Source organism: Salvelinus namaycush, chromosome 8 (genome assembly GCF_016432855.1).
Source record: "Salvelinus namaycush isolate Seneca chromosome 8, SaNama_1.0, whole genome shotgun sequence".
NCBI lineage: Eukaryota > Metazoa > Chordata > Actinopteri > Salmoniformes > Salmonidae > Salvelinus > Salvelinus namaycush.
Genome location: NC_052314.1, coordinates 55,742,755 through 55,765,771, shown reverse-complemented (window position 1 = coordinate 55,765,771; position 23,017 = coordinate 55,742,755). Strand labels below are relative to the sequence as shown.

Here is a 23,017-nt window from a genome sequence, read left to right as displayed (position 1 = left end):
GTTTTTTTTCATCCACAACGGATCTCTGAATGCTTTTGAGAAGAGGCACAGATCCTTTGGAATTTTTCCAGAGTTCCATAGGTCCGAGACAGTGACTATGGATATGGATAGGGACCTAGGTTGAAATAGTGTTTGTTTTCTTTCAAATACTTTGATTGAGCCTGCCTGGCGCAACGGAACGAATTGGATAGTCCCAAAAGAGCAAACCTGTCACCAGGCAGGCACAATGAAACACTTTGAAAGTAAACAAATACTCCTTGAAACCCGGTGTGGACTATGGATGGGAAACAGAAAGGCCAGCATGTTAACAATTTCACTTTTAACATATCACATAATAGCAATATCATTATGAATATGCCATGAGTTGGAGGTGACTAATTGCGGATTTTTATAAAAACCCTTACAGCTCTGTCCGCTTCTAACCTCAAGAGAATGTTCATCTCTGGATAGAATAATGTGGTGAGGTCCTGCACTTTTCTTTAGCCTTCAGTCTTGTCAGGAGAACTCAATGCACTTTCATGAGAGATGCAGATAGAAAAGCCATGCAGGTTCAGCGAGGGGGAAGGAGGGGTGTAACTGCAGACATGGGTCTGTGGAATGCACACTTTTTAAAAAGCGCCTGGCTAGACAGGCACCGTTCCTCCCGCCCTCTCTTTCTTCCTCCCTCGCTCCTCAGCCCTTCAGGAATGAGACAATGGAAGAATCCCGGAGCTGGTCTGCCAAGAAAGAGTTCCGAACGCTCTTGGTCTGTGTCCCAAATGGAACCGTGTTCCCTATAAAGTGCACTATACAGTGAATAGTATTCCATTCGGGACGGTAGATGTGGACAAAGAGAAGATGGAATGTCCGCCAAGCACATGGCATGACGTTAGGGGTAAAGTTTGGAAAAGCGAGCACCTGGAGTACGCCCGGTGAGGTGTTGACCCACGCGCGAGTCTAATCAAAAGCAGGCGATGGATGGGCGCACGGAATTTCTGACCTCACTCTAGATCCACCTCCTTGCTTTACCCCCTCGTCTGTCTGGCTGGCTGTCAGGCAAGCTGAGTCCCAATTGAAATTTGGCAAGAGTGCAGAAATCACAACAAAAGCTTAACGACGGATGAACGCAGAATGAAGCCTCTCCTCATGCGAACCATGTTTATGTTTCCAGAATCTATTACTTTTCCTCCAATCACACAAGTCAATCACCTTTTTGTGATTGACTATGCACTATTTAAGCGAGAATAAAGCCGTGGAAAACACAAGCATCCAAAACGACAGAATGCAATGGGTACCCTCATGCAAACTTAGCTCTGCCATTTCATTTCAGAAATGTTTCCATAATCCTTTCCTCCGAAAACACACAAAAACAAATCCTCTTTTTGTCCGTAGTGACAAGCCTCGCAATGATCTGTACAGCCAAAACCATCCAAACCTCTGGACACGCAACAGGAACTCTCCATCTCATGCAAACCCAACATCTCGTTCCCGTGAATGTTTCCATAATCTTTCCCTTTTCCATCACAAGAGTCAATCATCCCACCTCATTGGATCCGTGACAAACTCTACCGCCATCAACAAACGTTCCAATTACCTGGGTGCTGACAAATCGTGTGCCGTCCGTTGCCTCCACTGTCAGGTTATAATTGGATTTTTGCTCGGCGTCGAGGGGCCTCGCCACGATCAGGGTCCCACTGGCCTTGCCCACGTCAAAGCGGCTGTCGTAGTTCCCACCTGGTGGAAACGATGGAGGGAAGGGTTAGGCGGGCGCACAATTAAAATGGACAGGAAATGAGTGGGGCTATCATCACCTGTTTAAACGATGATGCAGCACTGGAGCTAGGTAAGCTAACAGTGACATACGGTTCTGTTTGGCTGTGGTGTTATTCTAGAGGCCCTTATACATCAATTGTATGTAATCCATGCATAATAATATGTATATTATCCGTACTGTTGCTTATATCAATATAATAAGCAACACAATCCCTATTGTTGATACATACAGAAGCACATGTGTACTGCACTATGCATCAACAATGTGAATACATTTCCCTGTGGTTATGTTAACTTTCCAGTCTCCTTATGGAACCATATGTGCAAGTAGTACGATGTGTATACATGAAACACATACAGTTAGCTGCAAGTGTCAATAGATTCCACAAGACACCACGAATGAAATACATACGGTACGTACACAAAATGGAGCCATATGTTCATGTTCATGTGCGATATATGTGTTTATGTAAATCTGTTGTCACGCAATCACAAGAACGACGGAAACGATGCACAAGCTCAACCACGGGCACGTGACAGCACAACTGGGTTCAAACACTATTCGGAATCGTTCAAATACTTTGAGCGTTTGCCCTAGCCTGCATGGAGTGTCAGATGGGTGGGGTTTACACTGCTGGGACTACCCCATTGGTCTATTAAGCCAGGCAAGCTCAGACAAGCACAGCTAAAGTAGTTTAAATGATTTCAAATAGTATTTGAACCCGGGTCTGCGTGACAGACATCACAGTCAACGACCTCTTAATACAACCAATGGTATTAGAGAGGTCACTTAATACAGCCAATGACAGTAGAGAGATCCCATTACGGCAGATCTACCTTCCGCTGTACAGTTGAGGTCGCAAGCCATCTGAACGATGTAAAACACTTCCTCTATGTCTCCTTCTGGACAAACCAAATCCAGTAAGCGAGAGAGAGAGAGAGACATTCCCAAAGGAGAAAAGAAGAGAAGAGCAGCAGAGAAGCAGAGAACACAGAAAAAAGAGAGAGAAGGTGTCAGTCAAACGTTGGTTAGAAGACGGGAGGGGGAGACGTACTTTCAGGAAATGTCAGGAAGAGTTTATGCAGCAGAGATGTTAACAGTCACCGTGCAAAGAAGTCCCCATTAGAGATTCAATTATTACAGTGAGAAAGGAGAAAAAACCATGTATATAGGTTTGTAAGTTTTTGGGTTTGTAGGCTACACACTCACATTCACTTGCTAGGGTTAGTGCTAAGAAGAATGCTACAAGAATCTATGCCGGGGATGTCTTCCCTTGACTATAAAACTAGACGAATCTCCTTCTAGAATGCATTCAACTTAAACAAATACACACCCTGGCGCGTATGCACAGACCCACCCGCACACAACCTAAAACAAAACCCCTGCGTCCACTCGTCAAGGCTTCACCTGTGATTTCGAACCAGACGGGCGTGTCCGACGTCTCCGTGGTGATGACCCCCACCATGTGCGCCACGGGGTCGCTCTCCATCACCGAGAAGAAGAAGGGGGGCTCCTCGAAGGCCAGGGGGCGCGAGCCGGCCGCCACCTTCGGCTTGGGGATCCACTCGATGTGCAGCCGGCAGGTGGACAACTTCTGGGGGCGTCCGTTGTCCACCGCTTTGATCTGATAGAGGGAATGAATTGATTTGAATTGATTTGGGTAACACAATTATACAACAAGATGCATTGGACTCCCGGGGGATAGCACTTAAAAGCATGAATTTAAATACTTTAATTAAAACACAGGGAGAGGGGGGGAGGGGGCGAGAGAGAGAGAGAGAGAGAGAGAGAGCAAGAAATAGAGTGAGAGACAGAGACATAGGCAAAGGGGTCAAAGAACGGTCAGCCAGCCCACATGGGGAAAAACAACAACAGAGCAGAACACCTGTTACCATGGCGTTCCCCGTTAAACAGGTGTCGGTGGAGCTTATTGTGTCATGTGTCTAATTCTGTCAAGTGAGATAAATCTATCACAGGCAACATTGGCCCAAAAGTACTACGACGTAAAAATACTGTGACTATCCTAAGCATCAAAAGGTTATCAACAAATGCAATTTGGCATGTACATTGGAAATGTAAAAGTAAATGATTTGTCCAGTAATTCTCTAAAACACTGGCTCTAGTTTAAGATGTCATATTACTCAGCATGTACGTTGACATTCCTCTAAAAGCAAAATAAAATCCTAAGCCTAAGTGACTTCTCCCCAACTTTACAGAACAAAAATATAAATGCAACATGTAAAGTGCTGGTCCCATGTTTCATGAGCTGAAATAAAAGATCCCAAAAAGCATATTTCTCTCAAATATTGTGCACACATTTGTTTACATCCCTGTTAGTGAGCATTTTTCTTTTGCCAAGATAATCCATCCACCTGACAGGTGTGGCATATCAAGGAGCTGATTAAACAGCATGATCATTACACAGATGCACCTTGCGCTGGGTACAATAAAAGGCCACTCTTAAATGTGCAGTTTTGTCACACAACACAATGCCACAGATGTCTACATTTTGAGGGAGCTAGCAATTTGCATGCTGACTGCAGAGCTTTTGCCAGAGAAGTTAATTGTTCAATTTTCTACCATAAGCCGCCTCCAACGTCGTTTTAGAGAATTTAGCAGTACGTCCAACGGGCCTCACAACTGCAGACCACGTGTAACCACGTCAGCTCAGGACCTCCACATCCGGCTTCATCACCTGCGAGATCATCTGAGACCAGCCACCCGGACATCTGATGAAACTGTCTGTAATAAAGCCCTTTTGTGGGGGAAAACTCATTCTGATTGGCTGGGCCTGGCTCCCCAGTCGGTGGGCCTATGCCCTCCCATGGATGCGCCCCTGCCCAGTAATGTGAAATCCATAGATTAGGGCCTAATGAATGCATTTCAATTGACTGATTTCCTTTATATTTTATAGTATATAGTTTATATTTTTGTTCAGTATAAGATGCGGAGGAATTTCCTCATGAAAAATCCAGAGTATACAAACTACGAATCCAAATGCGCTAGGCTACTCACGGTGAGGATGTCATACTCCCCGGCAGAGGAGAACTTCTTGGACGACACCAGACCCGTCTTTGGCTCGATGAAGAACTTCCCGTGCTCATCTCCCTCCTCGATGGAATACGAGATCTCAGAGTTGGCCCCCTCGTCGCGGTCCGAGGCGATCACCCGGTACACGGGATCCCGCTTCAGAGCCCGGTCCTTTTCTGGTTTCTCCCGTTCCGGAAGCTTGATCTTGTAGATCTTCTCCAGGAACTGCGGCCGGTTGTCGTTTTCGTCCAGGACTTTGACGATGACGCGGACCGTGGTGGATTTGGCGGGAACCCCGTGGTCCGTGACGGTGACCTATTAGGGAAAAGTTGGGGAAAAACATGGAATTAGAATGGGAGAATGGGAATTATGTTGACTGTGACTTTAATCCGATTGAAAAATAGGGGAAAATATGGAATTAGAGGGAAAAGAGGGAAATGTAAAGCTTCAAAGGATTTCTGGGAATTAAGTGTCAAGGCCAACAGTCAACGGTAGAACGTCATCACATTTCACATTTTGAACGGACGTTGTGTTCCATATACCCATGTAACGTTGGGAAGAGTTGTCACGTAAACATTTCCAATTAAAGCCATGTTTGAAACCAGTTAAGCGAAACAATGCATATACAGCAGAGGAAAGGGGGGACCAGGCAATAATGGTGCACATATGTGTAAGCAGTAAGCTCTGCATCTCTTGAATATCTAATGACCAGAGCTCCGCCAATTGATTGAGGACGTTCCTTATTCAAAGGCCTTGAATTAATCAAAGAGAGCGGAGGTAAAAAGTAAACTCGCTTTCTTCCCCCCCCCCCACCTCTTCCTCCCCCTCTTCATTTCATTGCTGTATACACAAATGCTTCTCAGTAAGTAAATTGGCTGCCAAAATTGAAGCAATTCCTTCCGAGATTAGCGAGTCATCTTATTCAAAGACCCACACTGTGCTTCCGGGAACCAATATGCGAAGGGAACAGGCTGTTATTCACTCGCTCGCTTATTGAAATTGAATTGTTCCCTTACCTTCTTTCTTTCCCTTTCAGTCGTTCGTTTTTACAGTGAATGGATTCGAATGAATGTGAGAGGCAAGTCACAGTTTTGCCTCTTTCTCTGAGACAAGCGCAACAAGACGGTCCAAAGACCACACTCGCTTTGCTTTTCTGCTGCAGAAGAATGAGACTCGTCGTTATTTTGGAGATGTAGCAGGCCCCGTCTCTTTGGTGAGCAATGTCTCCTTAGTGCTCCAAAAACTGCATATTCCGTTAAATGGGTTTACTTGATACATGTATCACCATCCAACCAGGCACAAGGAGGAAAAACTGCTTTTTATATATGTGGATGTTTTCTTCCTCACAGTGATAGAACTATTAGGTATCAAACTCCAGCCTGGTCCCAAATCAGTTTGTGAAGTCTTGCCAATTCCTATGGTAATTGTCATGTGGCACAAACTGTTCTGAGACCAGGCAACAACAAAAAAACACACCAGTGGCATGACGTGTTCACCACTTTGGAAAGCCAGGGGAGAAACAATTGTTTAAAAATAGTTCCAAAATAATAATTAAACCCTACAGCCTACAGTTTGCCGGAGGGACATAAGTTAGTTTGAACACTTGGTAGTTTGAACACTCAGCTGTTTTAACACTTTGTTAATTTGGCATGGCTTAATATCTGAATGATGTCTAATCTTTCAAATGAAATGCACAGCCGAGACAGCTTAAAGTACTCAGCCAGCCATAAGCGTAGCTGATCCAAACAAAACACAACACTTAAATGTTATGAGTAACTGGGAAACTGAACTGGGGTTCGTCTATCTATCTCAAAGCGTCAGAAATAAAATAGAGAGCTGAACAATAGTCATTTAAAACCATCTGCTCAGCGCTACAGCAAAATCACTTTGGGGGTTGGTGGTCACACTCTATTTGGCACTAGCAGCGACGATTAGCGGCATAATGTGTTTTTGTTTCCCCGCGCCTAGTCGGTCCGAGGCAGTCCGAGCTATTTGCCCGAACAAAATTAATGAAATAGGACGACGAGGACCATTCGAGTTCGAGGCGGCATGCTCCTCTCGGGAGCAGTGTTGCCGGTGCGTTGGCCCGTATTCTCATATTCTGTAATGAACATTGCCATTACGAGCAGATGAGTTCATTTGGCCCCGTTTCTGATTATATTTTACATGCGTCCTAAATGGCACCCTACATCTACGTAGTGCACTACTTTTGACCAGAGCCATAGGTGTCCTGTTCAAAAGTAGTGCACTATACAGGGAATAGAGTGCCATTGTGTACACACACGTTGTCCACAGTTCCCAGTTCCCTTTGTGAAATCAAAGCAGTGGATTGAAAAAAGCTGAAGACGAGGACCCGGCTAACGTTAACAGGTGAACTCTGCTGTATGTGTGTGCATCCCAAATGGTATCCTATTCCCGATATAGTGCACTTCTTTCGACCAGTTGCCCACAGGCCTCTGGTCAAAAGTAGTGCATTAAATAATGAATAGGGAGGCCATTTGGGACTCCGGTCAAAAGCAGTGCATTAAATAGGGAATAGGGTGCCATTTGGGACGCAAGCTGAATGGTAATTATGCCGAGCGACTGGAGAGACAAGACGGGAGCATCAATTACAAAGACAAACTGAACTCTGTAATACCGTACGGGGCACAGAGGGTTAACTGCCTTTCTCAGAGGCAGAACAACAGATTTTTACCTTGTCAGAGAGAGAGAGAGAGTGTGTGTGTGTGTGTGTGTGTGTGTGTGAGAGAGAGAGATGGTGTATGTGAGTGTACATGCGTGCACGCTTCCCAAGCCCTGCTAGACAGTTGCTCATCAGCACATCCTACTCTTTCAAAACAAAGTCTTTACCAGAGGACAGTCTCTGTGTCTGTCAGACAGACAGTCACAACAACGTCAAGACAGTGTCACAATGGTTCTCGGGCTTTTTCGTAATTAAATGTTTACACTTGGAGTGCATTGTTGCACGTCTGCGACAAACCCCTGGTCAAATGGCGGCCAACTCTCAAGTCGGATTTAGTGAAATGTTAGTGCCTAGACACACAGGCATTAATCATGAAAGTGGCTGAGACTATAGAAACTTGTGAAGTTGGTGTATAGATAGGCATATGACCAGAACATTCAACTTGCCTATCTTTCAGGTCTGGGCGAGCATATCCTAACATATCTCCTTTGTTGTTTCCTCTCTCTCTCCCTCCCTCCCTCCCTCCCTGTTCTCAGGCCTGTCACCCTGCCGCTGAAGCCGACACACACTCACCAAGATGAGCCTGCCGTCTTCTCACTCAGAGACCTCCCCCACTCCCACCACCAGTGGCGCTCACACACATACACACTGGCATGTGCACACATGCAGAGACGCAAGCACGCACACACACGCACACACACACACACACACACACACACACACACACACACACACACACACACACACACACACACACACACAGACACACACCACCACCTACCAACCCTCACCCCATCATAAACCCCCCCCCCATCCCCACCCAGCCACTCCACTCCAACTCCCCTCCCGGCATCTGGTGCAAACAAGGCCTGCACAGTCAGCCAGCCCCGACCACCCCCCACTTCACTAGCTCCACATGTTCTGAAGTCGCTATGGTTACCAGCCAGACTCTGCTAGGGGGCCAGGCTAGGAGCAAAGGTCTTTGTCCCAAAAGGCACCCTATGGGTCTTAGTCAAAATAAGTGCACTACATAGGGAATAGGGTGCCATTTGAGACAAAAGGCGTCACCTTAGCTCTGTTACCACTTACCCACATCTAAAGTATTTAGGTCAAAAGGTACTTGCGTCAAATTGCTTCTTTTTTTTCTATCTCGCTCCCGTTCCGGACAAACTGAAGTGGAGCAGTAGATCAAATGAAAGCTAACTGTAAAGTTATTATATAATCATTCAGTAAAACTACAACAAAAATACATACAGACACATACATATACATACAGTTGAAGTCGGAAGTTTACATACACCTTAGCCAAATAAATGTAAACTCTGTTTTCACAATTCCTGACGTTTAATCCTAGTAAATATTCCCTGTCTTAGGTCAGTTAGGATCACCACTTTATTTTAATAATGTGAATTGTCAGAATAATAGCAGAGAATGTTTTATTTCAGCTTTAATTTCTTTCATCACATTCCCAGTGGGTCAGCAGATTATATACACTCAATTAGTATTTGGTAGCATTGCCTTTAAATTGTTTAATTTGGGTCAAACGTTTCAGGTAGCCTTCCACAAGCTTCCCACAATAAGTTGGGTGAATTTTGGCTCATTCCTCCTGACAAAGCTGGTGTAACTGACTCAGGTTTGTAAGCCTCCTTGCTCGCACACGCTTTTTCAGTTCTGCCCACAACTTTTCTATGGGACTGAGGTCAGGGCTTTGTGATGGCCACTCCAATACCTTGACTTTGTTGTCCTTAACGTCTTTGGGACAGGGGGGCAGTATTGAGTAGCTTGGATAAAAAGGTGCCCAGAGTAAACTGCCTGCTACTCTGTCCTAAAAGCTAGAATATGCATATAATTAGTAGATTTGGATGGAAAACACTCTGAATGATGTCTGTGAGTATAACAGAACTCATATGGCAGGCAAAAACCTGAGAAAAAATCCAACCAGGAAGTGGGAAATATGAAGTTTGTAGTGTTTCAACTCTTTGCCTATCCAAGATACAGTGGAAATGGGGTCATATTGCACTTCCTAAGGCTTCCACTAGATGTCAACAGTCTTTAGATCCTTGTTTGATGCTTCTACTATAAAGGAGGGGGGAATGAGAGGGGATTGAGTCAGAGGTCTGGCAGAGTGCAACGAGCTGGTCATGCACATTCACATGAGAGGTAGCTTGCGTTCCATTGCATTTCTGAAGACAAAGGAATTCTCCGGTTGGAACATTATTGAAGATTTATGATAAAAACATCCTAAAGATTAATTCTATACTTAGTTTGACATGTTTCTACGAACTGTAATATGACTTTTCGTCTGAACTTTCGCCCTGGACCTGCCAGCGCGTCGTCCATTTGGATTGTGTAATAAACGCGCGAACAAAAAGGAGGTGTTTGGACATAAATTATGGACTTTATCGAACAAATCAAACATTTATTGTGGAACTGGGATTCCTAAGAGTGCATTCTGATGAAGATCATTAAAGGTAAGTGAATATTTATGATGCTATTTCTGACTTTGTTGACTCCACAACATCTCTTTGGCTTGTTTGGGCTCTGAGCGCTGTACCCAGATTATTGCATGGTGTGCTTTTTCGGTAAAGCTTTTTTGAAATCTGACACAGCGGTTGCATTAAGGAGAAGTTTATCTAAAGTTCCATGCAAAACACATGTATTTTCATCAACATTTATAATGAGTATTTCTGTAAATTGATGTGGCTCTCTGCAAAATCACCGGATGTTTTGGAAGCAAAACATTACTGAACGTAACGCGCCAATGTATAAATATGCACATTATCGAACAAAACATACATGTATTGTGTAACATGATGTCCTATGAGTGTCATCTGATGAAGATCATCAAAGGTTAGTGATTTAATTTTATCTCTTTCTGCTTTTTGTGACTCCTATCTTTGGCTGGGATAATGGCTGTGTGTTTTTTGGACTTGGTGGTGATCTAACATAATCATATGTTGTGTTTTCGCTGTAAAGCATTTTTTAAATCGGACACGATGGGTAGATTAACAAGATGTTTATCTTTCATTTGCTGTACTGGACTTGTTAACCTCTAATTCCTCCCAAACCCGGATCCGGGAGCACCCCCATCAGTAAAAAAGCTGACTAGCATAGCCTAGCATAGCGTCACAAGTAAATACTAGCATCTAAATATCATTAAATCACAAGTCCAAGACACCAGATGAAAGATACACATCTTGTGAATCCAGCCATCATTTCCGATTTTTAAAATGTTTTACAGGGAAGACACAATATGTAAATCTATTAGCTAAACACGTTAGCAAAAGACACCACTTTTTTTACTCCACCAGTTTTTTACTCCATCAGTAGCTATCACAAATTCGACCAAATAAAGATATAAATAGCCACTAACCAAGAAACAACTTCATCAGATGACAGTCTGATAACATATTTATTGTATAGCATATGTTTTGTTAGAAAAATGTGCATATTTCAGGTATAAATCATAGTTTACCATTGCAGCCACCATCACAACTCTCACCAAAGCGACTAGAATAACTACAGAGAGCAACGTGTATTACCTAATTACTCATCATAAAACATTTCTTAAAAATACACAGCGTACAGCAATTGAAAGACACAGATCTTGTGAATCCAGACAATATTTCAGATTTTCTAAGTGTTTTACAGCGAAAACACAATATAGCGTTATATTAGCTTACCACAATAGCAAACATCACAACAGCATTGATTCAAGCCAAACATAGCAATAACGTATAAACCACCAAAAGATATACATTTTTTCACTAACCTTCTCAGAATTCTTCAGATGACAGTCCTATAACATCATATTACACAATGCATATAGAGTTTGTTCGAAAATGTGCATATTTAGCGGCACAAATCGTGGTTATACAATGAGAAAAGTAGCCAAGCTGCAAAGAAAATGTCAGGAGAAATCTTGGGAAAGGCACCTATTCTAATCGAAAACTATTCATAAACTTGACTAAAAAATACAAGTTGGACAGCAAATGAAAGATAAATTAGTTCTTAATGCAATCGCTGTGTTAGATTTTTAAAATTAACGTTACTGCGCAATACAGCGTGCGCTAAAGCGAGACCGCCCCATAATTCATGGCGGAATTATTATTTGACATTTGTCAACATAAGTACGAATTAACAGCATAAAGACTGCTTACTATTAGCTGAGCTTCCATCAGAATCTTGGGCAAGGTGTCCTTTCTCCAGAACAATCGTCTTTGGGTTGAAAGATGTCCTCTTCTCCTGTCGAAATAGCAGCTAACGATAGCCACCCACTGGAGAGGTGTCCAACTCGTGAAAGCGCATGACAAAGAAATCCCAGAAAATCGCAATAAACTGCTATAAACTGCTATAAGTCGGTTTAAATTAACTACCTTATGATGTCTTTAACACCTATAACGAATAAAAACATGACCGGAGATATAGAACTACTAAAACGAAAGCGTTTGCAGGACGCCATTGTGATGTCTTCTTGCGCCAGGCGCACCATTGAAAAGGACGGTACTTCCGTTCCACGGTCTATATATAGGGTCCCAGATTGCGCAATCCACTCCATTCAAATTCTCCCCGATAACTGACATCTAGAGGAAGACGTATGCAGTGCATGTAGCCCGATGGCTTACATGGGGACTTATAAACTGACCTCAGAACAGGGACCTCGATTTCTGAAATCTCACTCCCTGACAGGAAATGTGCTGCAGAATGAGTTCTGTTTCACTCAGAGAAATAATTCAAACGGTTTTAGAAACTAGAGAGTGTTTTCTATCCAATAGTAATAATAATATGCATATTGTACGAGCAAGAATTGAGTACGAGGCAGTTTAATTTGGGAACTCATTTTTACAAAGTCGAAATGGCGCCCCCATAGGCTCAAGAGGTTTTAATGTGTGAAAGTTACATATTTAAAAAAAATATTTTTGAATTTCCCGCGCTGCCTTTTCAGCGGAATGTTGTCGAGGGGTTCCGCTAGCGGAACGTGTGTCCTAGAAAGGTTAACAAATTAAAGGGCTTTCGTTTCAAGCTTCAATTTAGTTTTCCTCTCACTTGAGGCCTGTGCAACTCGGCAATCAAATCTAGGAGTAGGCCATTTAATTTATCATAAGGGTGGATGAGAGAGGGGGAGGGGGGAAAAGAGAGGCAGCAAAATGTCTTCCTGTGGAGAATAGATCCCTCCCCTCTGCCCCACTATCTTTACTCTCCAGTCCCAGAATAAAATGAGTGTGTCCCACTGTGTAAATTGAGTATGAAAACACAGGGAGTGGCTGGCATGCGGGCACACATTGGCATTAATTGGCATCCAATGAACCTCGAATTGCATTAACTCCTATAACGGTAATTAAGCAGCGCCCAATCTGGTTACTTGATCTTGGCATGAAATGTGCTGGTGTTAAAGGTTTGGTTAGGTTGGGCAGAGGGAACGGAATGAAGAGGGGGAGGGAGAGACAGAAAGAGAGACCGAGAAAGTGAGTATCCACAAGTTTAAACATCAACCCGGCTTTGAAGGCTCGCTTCCTGTCCCGGCTTGCCTCCCTCGATCCCGAGATGGTACACTGGCGAAGAACAAAGGCACAGTCACCCTGATTTCCCCCCTGGAAATCTCAACCGGCGGAATCATGATCCAAAACCCAAACCCCCTTTCTGCCGGTTAGTGTGGAACTATGTGCTGCGTCTCTGTGCTTCCGCTTGTTTTGGTTGGCAACGCTTGGCACCCGGCCAAAGTATGTCGGTTGGAGGTTAAAGCCAGCCAAGGCTAAAGTTTTTTTTTGTCTGTTTTGGCTGAAGAGGTCATCCTTGAGGGCCTTTCTGATGATTAGCAATGCTGTTGATGCTTCTCCAAACAAACACGAGGGCTCACAGACAGGCGGACAAGAAAGTAGACCGTTTTTTTCTTTCCCCCTTTCTGATAGCGGTAGACCAGACAAAACAAGGTGCTTACCTCAAGAATGTGCTCGTCCTGCTGTTCTCGGTCCAGCTTCCTCGAGGTAGTTGTGACGAGACCTGTCGAGGGAAAAGAGGTTTGTTAGTACTATGACCATGATCAATGTATCAATGTTGCATCAATGTTATCTTGTCTTACTACAGGACAACGTGATATCCATTTCCTTGAAATGAAACCACAAAACCATATTGAGAAAAAGGCATATTTGAAATGGCAGACGAACTTCATTACAAGATGTATGATGTGCTTCCTAAAGACTCAAAATAGCCAAACTAACACTAAAGCAGGAAAGGGCCAGGGTGAATTGCTGATTTGCAGTGTATGGTTATGTCATCCAATCCTTCTAAATGACCTGCGAGATGGATGGGGGCTGAGATACTGACCCCATAGAAAGGTCTCCAAACCCCCAGTCACATCCACGCCCCAGACAGTCCACTGTCAGGCCACCCCATCCTCCAGACGTGAAATATCGCAGCGGTCCGCTAAACGGGCTCTGAAACAGCAGTGGCCTCAACTCTAACTGAGGCTTATACCGCAAGCTGAACAAATACAGAAGCAGGCAGTCAGAGGCAGACACCGTCAATTGCAGCCCCAAGCCCGAGCTCTAGCGTATTGAGTCATCTGTTAGAGTGGAGGGATTTCGAATGAGATCCCATGGTTTGTTTTAGATCTGATTTAAATCCAATTCAACCAAAGGGCCGGGAGAAGAGAAAGAGAGAAGGGTTGAAAAAAATCAACAAAAAGTCTGGCTACATTATACGAGCAGCAGTCTCTTCTCCCCAAATAATAAGCAGTGTATTCTCACTCCCGGCGTAATTGTAACCTCGCAGTAAACATGAGTGCAGAGTAGACGTGCCAGAGCAGACCGCACCAGAGCCGGCTGGTGGACCACGCGGCGACAGATTATCATAGCAAAAAAAAAAAAAAGGATTTCCGAAACCCGAGCCCATCAATGGCACATATGGTGCAAACCGGAATAGCAAGCCCATAACTTGCAGCACCTCTCGAAATAGCTCTTGCACAGCAAATGAAGGACTCAACTGAGCCGGAGCTCCCCAGGGCTTCGTTCATACTATACCCTAAAAAGTTTGGAATTGAAAATAAATAAAACAAAGAGTTATCAGCATTAGAGAAAGACAGTGTTTCCCTTGTGTGCTAAGCTATTTTTGTTAAAATAAAAAATAAAAGCATTGAACAAAGCTAATGAAAGCATTACAAGTTGGAAAAACTAGTCTGGGGAAATTGTGAGCGACTAAGGAAGGACTCTTGACAACATGCCACCGTCAGAACAAACTCAACAACTAAGTCAATGTGCTACACTGTACTGTTAAGCTTGTAACAATGCTGGATAGTTTGGCGATGGGTAGTGTCATGGGTTGAGACCAGCAGCTGACTGTGACATCACTTTTGTAAAAGAAGGTAAGGCATATCGGTGGGGCTGAAAACCGGCCAATTTGCAAGGCATCTCAATGGACGTAAACAAAGTGATCGTATTACCCCCATTTCCCAAAGAATGAAAGAGCTCACACACACACACACACACATTCATACACACACATTAATATTGCCTACACTTCCAAATGACTGACAAAGAGAGGGGGGTTGCGCTCACTCACTCACACACACACGTTCCCCTTTGTCAAGCTGCCAAGTGTGCCATGCTGAAAATCCTGCACAGCTTTAATTAAAGGGGCGGGGGTTGACTCCTCCGCACCTCCATCCTAGCGAGAAGCTAAATTTAACCGAGGTAGAACTCTTAAAGGTTGCTCTAAATTGATCCGGATGGTTGGAGCCATCTTTAAAAAAAAAAAATGGGATCTTAGCTGTCTCCTAGCTCTCGGGAAGCAGTCCTTTGATGTGGGGTTACACGCGTCAACAACTATGAAGTAGTAGGCGTAGCGTACCTCCCTATCTTTACCTGAGCCACAGCTCCAGGCCTCCAGCCTTTGACGATCAATTCTGCTTATGGATTAGAAATACACAGACGCATATAGGTACTATACACAGTGTACAAAACATTAAGAACACCTTCCTAATATTGAGCTGCACCCCCCCCCCCTCTTTTGTCCTCAGAACAGCCTCAAATCATCAGGGCATGGACTCTACAAGGTGACGAAAGTGTACAAGGTGACGAAGAACACACACACACACACGCAAGCCTCCTCAGGAGTGAGCTGAGCCGGGGCCGACAGTAATTACAGCCAGGCTGTTTAGAGAAAAACAACAGTTGCAGAGGAGAGGCATTCCGCAGCATGTCCTTCAGCACAACCGCGTCTCCAAAATGGAGGCCGGGGGAGCTGTCCGGGACAGTGGCGGGCTCTGACACAACCCAGGTATTACTGCAGTGATTAGCAGTCTAGCAGGGTGACACATATTTAGCTGTCAACTGTAGACGTGCGGGAATGTTGTGGGTGTCTGCAGTTGGAGGCTAAACCCTCCCCAGTTACGAAGGAGCTATATGAGCGCCTTGAGATATTTACCGTAATTGTTGACAAACTAGCGAAAAATTGAATAAGCCCCGAGATTTCATTATTTGATCTAAGTTGGGATTGTTGTTTTTCTGTTTTTGGGTCGGGGTAAAAAATATATATAACGACCCAGGGCGACTCGTTTTTCTCATAAGGAGAAAACATATAACCTCTCCTTGCTTCGAGCACCAAAGACAACCATTTCAATATCACCATGTTTAATTGTTGAATCTACCAACTAGCTCCAAGCTAGTCTACAGGGAGACCCAACCAGAACCCAAAATGGCGGTTCAAAACAGCAATGTGTTCCCTGCACAGCCAACACAGCCCAAGAAACCCTCATTATTGCAAAGTGTGTATTGCAGGGCAAAGTATCCCAAAAGAAGTAGCCCAAAGCATGGCTGACTTGTGTGAGGGGCTTTAAGATGGGGCAGGATAAACATTTCCAGTAGAGAAGGGGTTGTTTGGGTGTTTCTTTAAAGGTGAGATGCCACAGAGCCGTCGACTGGGTACCATTGATGGGCCTCCACAGACGTATCATTTAGCTAGGGGAGGAATGCCGTACTTCACACAGCTTACAAAAGGTCCCTGCATTTCCCATAAGAGCCCACTTCACACGCACAAACAGGGATTCAGACAGTGACACAGATTCACACAACAAGATAGAAACCACCACACACTCGGACAGGGACGTACTGACAGGCACACACACACACACACACACACACACACACACACACACACACACACACACACACACACACACACACACACACACACACACACACACACACACACACACACACACACACACACACACACACACACACACACACGTATGCTGGCAGACACAGTGTGAGTGGATTCAGACAATAGCCTTCCGTGATCCTCTCACACCTGCTGCTAAGAGGGGGTCTTTGTGAAAATGGCTAGCATTTAGTGAAGGAGAGAGAGAGGGACAGCTAAACCACTTCAAAACTAAAATGGCTGCCTCGCTCCCCTAAGCACTGCACAGACCCCCCCCCCCCTCCCACACACACACACACACACAAAGGGATGCTTCAGAGGACTCCATCCTCCCTACCTCATTACCCTCCAACCAGGTAGCTAATAGGGCTCATCTAATGGAGATTCATACGAGGGGATATAAACAAACAATGCGTCCCAAATGGCACCCTATTCCCTCATAGTGCACTACTTTTGACAGTGGGCCCTGGTCAAAAGTAGGGAATTGGGTTCCATTTGGGACGTAAAAAAGAGGGAACCCTACTATGAGCTCACTGTCTATCTGTAGGCGGTCCTCGATTAGGACGGATACAGGGGGTCTGGGAAAATACTTCCTCTCCAAAACTAATATACATATGATGGAAGCCGAGGAATTTTGGAAGCTCGGGAATTTTCCCCGACAGGATGTGCAGGACTGCCGATAAGCTTAAGAAAGCGCAGTTGCTTACGACCATAAACAGAGATAAACATCGACACTGGAGGAACTCAATTTCGGGGACGGATTTTTATAAGGTCAATGTCATCTGTGGTCGTGGTACATTGAAAGCGTATCAGAGCCACTCGGGTGTTACTGATTCTGATTCCCATGGTCAATGTGACGGGGGTCGTATTCACAGGAAACCAAACAGAAGAAAACTGGCTAAAAGAGCGAGGGACTTCTCCAATGAGAGGCACAAACTTTCATCTCCCGTTGCAAAACGTTTTGCTACGGTGTGCCTATAGGGGGTTCCAGATGCCTGTTTGAGCATGTGATTGATGTATGGTTTGGTGACGGGGATGAGTAATTGGATACTGTGGAGCTGATTACCAGCTGGGGTCTACATACTGGCTATACTGTTTCTATTATGCCTGAATGTGTCCGCCTTCAATTTAGAGGGAGGGAGGGGAAAAAGGGAGAGAAAGGTAGAGCAAAATAGACAGCGAGAGACAGGAAACACCTTGTGTGAGATTGAGAAAACACCAACCCCGGCAGATGACGTCCACGTTTTTTTTTTTTTTTTTTTTTTTTTTTTTTTTACATCGGCCCCTGCTGATGTGTGTACATTCCCGTGCTCAGTCATGCGCTGAGGACAGACAGTCTGGTCGGTGTGCAGGCCGCAGTCTGCAGTACCTCCCGGCTGCAGCGTCGGAGGATGTAGATTCAGCTGTTCCCAGAGAGGTGAGGGAGGTGCTTGGGAGCAGCTTAGGAGGGGGCGAGCCGGGAGGAACAGGTGTGCTATGAGCTTATACTTAATGAACCTCGAAGCCTTGTGGTGCTGTAGGCATCCCTCACACTCTCAGACAGAGAGACAGACAGACACACACAGACATTAACAATAGCCTACAAAGGTTCAGGTAGCTAGAAGCTGTGGATTAGTTTCCCTTTCCTTTCCTGCTCCTTTGAAAACCTTTTGTGTCTCGTGCCAATTGTTCGCCCCCCCGAATAGCAGGAAACGTCAGGAAGTTGTTGGAGGTAGTATCCATTTCCTATCTGGCTTCCCCTCGCTATCGGCCTGGGCGCGTTGAAAGATGCGGTGCACATTGTCAGATGTTTTTTTTTCCCCTCCCCTTTTCTAACAGAGAAGGTGTCACTGAAAGCTGATACGAGTATTTCACGGAGTGGATGATTTGAAGCCCGGACCCCACCGGCTATTCTTTTTCTGTTCTAACGGCTTTTCATACAACTGCTGGTATTAGAAATGCATTTTAAAGCTGTCAGAGGATGACTGGTTCTACAATGACTGGTTCTCTGATCCGGTCTCGCTAGGAAGCGTTGAGCCCTCATTTTCAATGGGGGCCTAAAAGAAAAATTCACCTGGGTTTATCTTTCCCATTAATGTCAATACGTGGGTCAACTGCTGCTACCAAATGCGGAGGGGGGGACAACGTGGAATGCACAACTCTGTCCCACACAGGACATGCCATTGTCAGGACTAATCTGGAAGCAGAACTAAGTGAATGGGCTATGCTGTACTGTTGTCAAGTGAAGAACATTGAGTGCCTCATTGTGAAAGGGGAGGTCGTGTGTTTGCGCTACAAAGCTAACTTTCATAAAACAGACTATACAATAGTCTCTCATCTTGGGCAAGGACAGTGTTTGTTCATAGGGAACCTTGAACCTATCGTCATAAAAGAGAGTCCTAAAGGGATCGTAGTTAAAACACTGAAATACTGAACCAGCGACTATTGGTGCTTTTGCTCGTACAGATCACAATCATCAGTACATGATGACACATTGGTGTAATGACCTTTGGACTACATAGGATTGCCAGCTAGTTAGACTTTCTGTGATACTCATGTGATCTTTAGCCGACCTCTCCCTCTCATTCCCTCCCTGTTTCCGGAGTGCAAGTGTATTTCCGACGAGAAGTCACGGCTGTTTGAGCACACACTCCAATTCCGGCATTGTTCAAAGCCCAGTCCAATCCGTCGCAGCAGGCTGCCTGCATCTTTTAAATCCCTCTTTCACCAGGCATCATTAACAGTATCCATTTTCCTACTCTCCCTCTACGCAGGAAGGCAGTTCACGTCCACCTCTCCCTGACGACCGCCCTGAGAATACCTCCCGATGTCTCTTCTTAACGAGAGGCCAAAGCTTTGTAGCGATTTAAAAAGCGGAGAGTGTACGTGAGAGTGGAGGCTTGTACAGAGCAGGAGGTGGGAAACTCAGCAACTCTACTCCTACAAGGGCTCGCTGGGGGTCAAGCCGGGCGAGGGTGGGAAAAGCAGAAACGTGTTTTCCGACCGGGGCTGTGTTTGAAAAGGACGCTGAACCCACAGAGGGAGAGAGGGACGAATGAGAGGAGCGAGGGAATCCTGTGGTATGTGTATCACTATAAACCTGATCCACTTCAACACAGCGAGTGGGTGGGTTAGCACTAGATCAGGTGGCGGAAAGAGGGGGAGCCTCGTTCACACCAGCTCTGGAAACAGACCACTGTTATGTGAGGAGGCACATACAATGCTACACACACAGACTGCACACATACATTGATGGCCAAGGAGTCAATCTCACAAAGGTTCACAATTCTCCTTGGTGTCTTGAAAAGACTGGGGGGAAAAAAACGTTCAAACTTCCAAACAGCAGGGAGGAACTCCTTTAAAAATTAAAAATACATTATTCCAGACCAAGCGAAACCCCAAAACCCATGAATTCCCATTGCCAGCTTTCTCCGAATGGGATTGCCATGGTGTCTTGCGAGAGAGATGGCCTTGCACTTAAATGAAACCCCCAGAGTTACAGGGAACTAAACAACCGGACTTGTTTACTCTGCAGAAATAAAGTAAGCCTTTCATCCAGGGATTTAGCCAGCCGATACGGGGACTGCACAGAGAAAAGGGCAAGGCGACACAAAAGCAGCCAGGAGATGAAGCCTTCATCTGCGTTTGAAGCCCCCCGACTGTCAGGCAATAAGCTACAGGAAGAAAATACTAGCTTCAATGATAGCTAGCTAGCTAAGCTACACGTGTCTGCAATGCTCACCAAAATAGGGAAAAGGGGGAGCCAAAAGCAGCATGAGAAGAAGCCTTCATCTATCTGCATTTGAAGCTGTCAGACTTTCAGGCAGAAAGCTGAAGGGAAGAAATGTTAGCTTCAAAGCTAATAAGCTAGCTAGCTAGACATGTGTACGCAACGTTTGCCAAAACCCACACATGCAACACACATTATTTTTTTCCTTTATTTTTTCTTCCCACCCCTTTCTAGAGCTTTGTAGATATGCCAAAACAGGGCCTTGCTCCCGTTGCCGTTCTTGAGCTTATAATTACAGAGCGTGCTGTCCTGTAATATGCGGGGAGAATGTCATATTGAGTTGATAATGTCGACCTGGTATGATGCCAATTTTCATCCGTCTTAATGGAAGTCACGTGGAAAATAAAAAGCTAATGTGTCCCTTTTGCTTATTAACATTATGTGATGATGTTTTTAGCAACAGCTGAAATGCACTCTTTATCTCTCTCTCTCCATATAAATGATACAAATCCATATAAGTGATTTAGTTAAGTTAATCGTTGAACAAATCTGTCCCGTTCACTTATGAATATTACATTTGAATGTTTTCAGCAACAGTTGAGATGCACTCAACTCTCTCTCTCTCTCTTCTCTCTCCTCTCCTCCCCTCCCCAGAAATTACACAAACACATATACGGAGGCAGTGATTTAGCTGAAGTTTCTCTTTGTACAAGCCACCTCTTTTTGAACCTGACACGAGGAGCCCTAGTGTACCACTGATAAACGTTTTAACACACTTTGATATGCATGAATGGGTTTCATCCTTCGCTCATCGCCGTCCTTCGTGTAAACCCATTTGAGAAGACCTACAAAGCAAGCGGAGAAGCGTTGGAACATAAACAGGTAGACTCAGTAGCCCTGTAAAGCTTTGAGTTTCATAAATACCCCGTAATCCAGAAGGGGGGAAAATATCTACTGGTAATATGTAGGCTAAGTAGGAGCATTTGGTTCAAAGGGCAAGTTGAAATCTGCTCTCCCAATAGAGCTGTTTTCAGGAAACATCCAGAAACAACGTGTCGAAAGACCGTGACGCATATCGGATACGTTCAATCCAGCCTGTTCAGATGGGAGGCAAAAACACCCAACTACAATACACTATGGTGAAAGCGATTATTGACCACGGGGCCGATCTAAAGCAGCCACCCTTAAAATAGACAGACGGATGTCAATTCACTTTCTCAGACGCACCTTTGTGTTTTCAACAGTTGAGCGGTGACGTGCTTTCCATCTCAGAGGTTAAATGAAAATCATTGGAGGTTAGCCCAAATCAATGGCCTGGGGTCAGATATGGATCTGCCCGTTGATCAGAGGGCACCATTGGCGCTCTTAACCTGTCTGGGAACGGAACCCCTCACCGACAGCCAATGAAATTGCAGGGCGCCAAATTCAATCAACAGAAATTTCATAATTCAAATTTCTCAAACATACAAGTATTAGACACCGTTTTAAAGATCAAATTCTCGTTAATCCAACCACGGTGTCTGATTTCAAAAAGGCTTTTCGGCGAAAGCAGAACATATTATGTTAGGTCAGCAACTAGTCACAGAAAGCATACAGCGAAATAGAGATAAAATGAATCACTAACCTTTGATATTATTCATCAGATGACTCCCGGGACAACATGTTACACAATACATGTATGTTTTGTTCGATCAAGTTCATATTTATATCCAAAAACCTCAGTTTACATTTGGCTTTGCCTCCAAAACATTCCGTGAATTTGCACAGAGCCACATCAATTTACAGAAATAATCATAATAAACACTGATAAAAGATACAAGTGTTATTCACAGAATTAAAGATATCCTTCTCCTTAATGCAACCGCTGTGTCAGATTTTTTTTTAAAGCAAACCATGCAATAATCTGAGTACGGCGCTCAGACAACAAATCAAGCGAAACAGATATCCGCCATGTTGGAGTCAACAGAAGTCAGAAATAGCATTATAAATATTCACTTACCTTTGATGATCTTCATCAGAATGCACTCCCAGGAATCCCAGTTCCACAATAAATGTTTGATTTGTTCGATAAAGTTCATCTTTATGTCCAAATACCTCCTTTTTGTTTGCGCGTTTAGCCCAGTATTCCAAATTCATCACTTGGAGCAGACAAAGTCAAAAAGTTCCATTACAGTCCGTAGAAACATGTCAAACGAAGTATAGAATCAATCTTTAGGATGTTTTTAACATAAATCTTCAATGATGTTCCACCCGGAGAATTCCTCAGAAATGCAATGGAACTCAAGCTAACTCTCACGTGAACGCGTATGGTCAGCTCATGGCACTCTGGGAGAGACCTTACTCAATTCCCTCTCATTCGCCCCACTTCACAGTAGAAGCCTCAAACAAGGTTCTAAAGACTGTTGACATCTAGTGGAAGCCTTAGGAAGTGCAATATTACCCCATAGACACTGTGTATTCGATAGGCCAAGAGTTGAAAAACTACAAACCTCAGATTTCCCACTTCCTGGTTGGATTTTTCTCAGGTTATCGCCTGCCATATGAGTTATGTTATACTCACAGACATCATTCAAACAGTTTTAGAAACTTCAGAGTTTTTTATCCAAATCTACTAATAGTATGCATATATTAGCAACTGGGACTTGAGTAGCAGGCAGTTTACTCTGGGCACGCTTTCCATCCAAAC

The 23,017-nt window shown here is 44.4% G+C and overlaps 1 protein-coding gene across 1 annotated transcript in view; it reads right to left on the bottom strand.

Annotated features, from left to right (window-relative positions):
• The window catches only part of LOC120052867 (protocadherin Fat 1-like), a 90,800-nt gene that overhangs the window by 45,539 nt on the left and 22,244 nt on the right, over positions 1-23,017 (bottom strand). Inside the window, exons 3-6 of the mRNA XM_039000057.1 lie at positions 13,405-13,466; positions 4,769-5,098; positions 3,161-3,377; positions 1,574-1,713 (exon numbers count right to left, since the gene is read on the bottom strand). Coding sequence (XP_038855985.1) covers positions 1,574-1,713; positions 3,161-3,377; positions 4,769-5,098; positions 13,405-13,466 — 749 coding nt within the window. The remainder of the gene's footprint in view (positions 1-1,573; positions 1,714-3,160; positions 3,378-4,768; positions 5,099-13,404; positions 13,467-23,017) is intronic.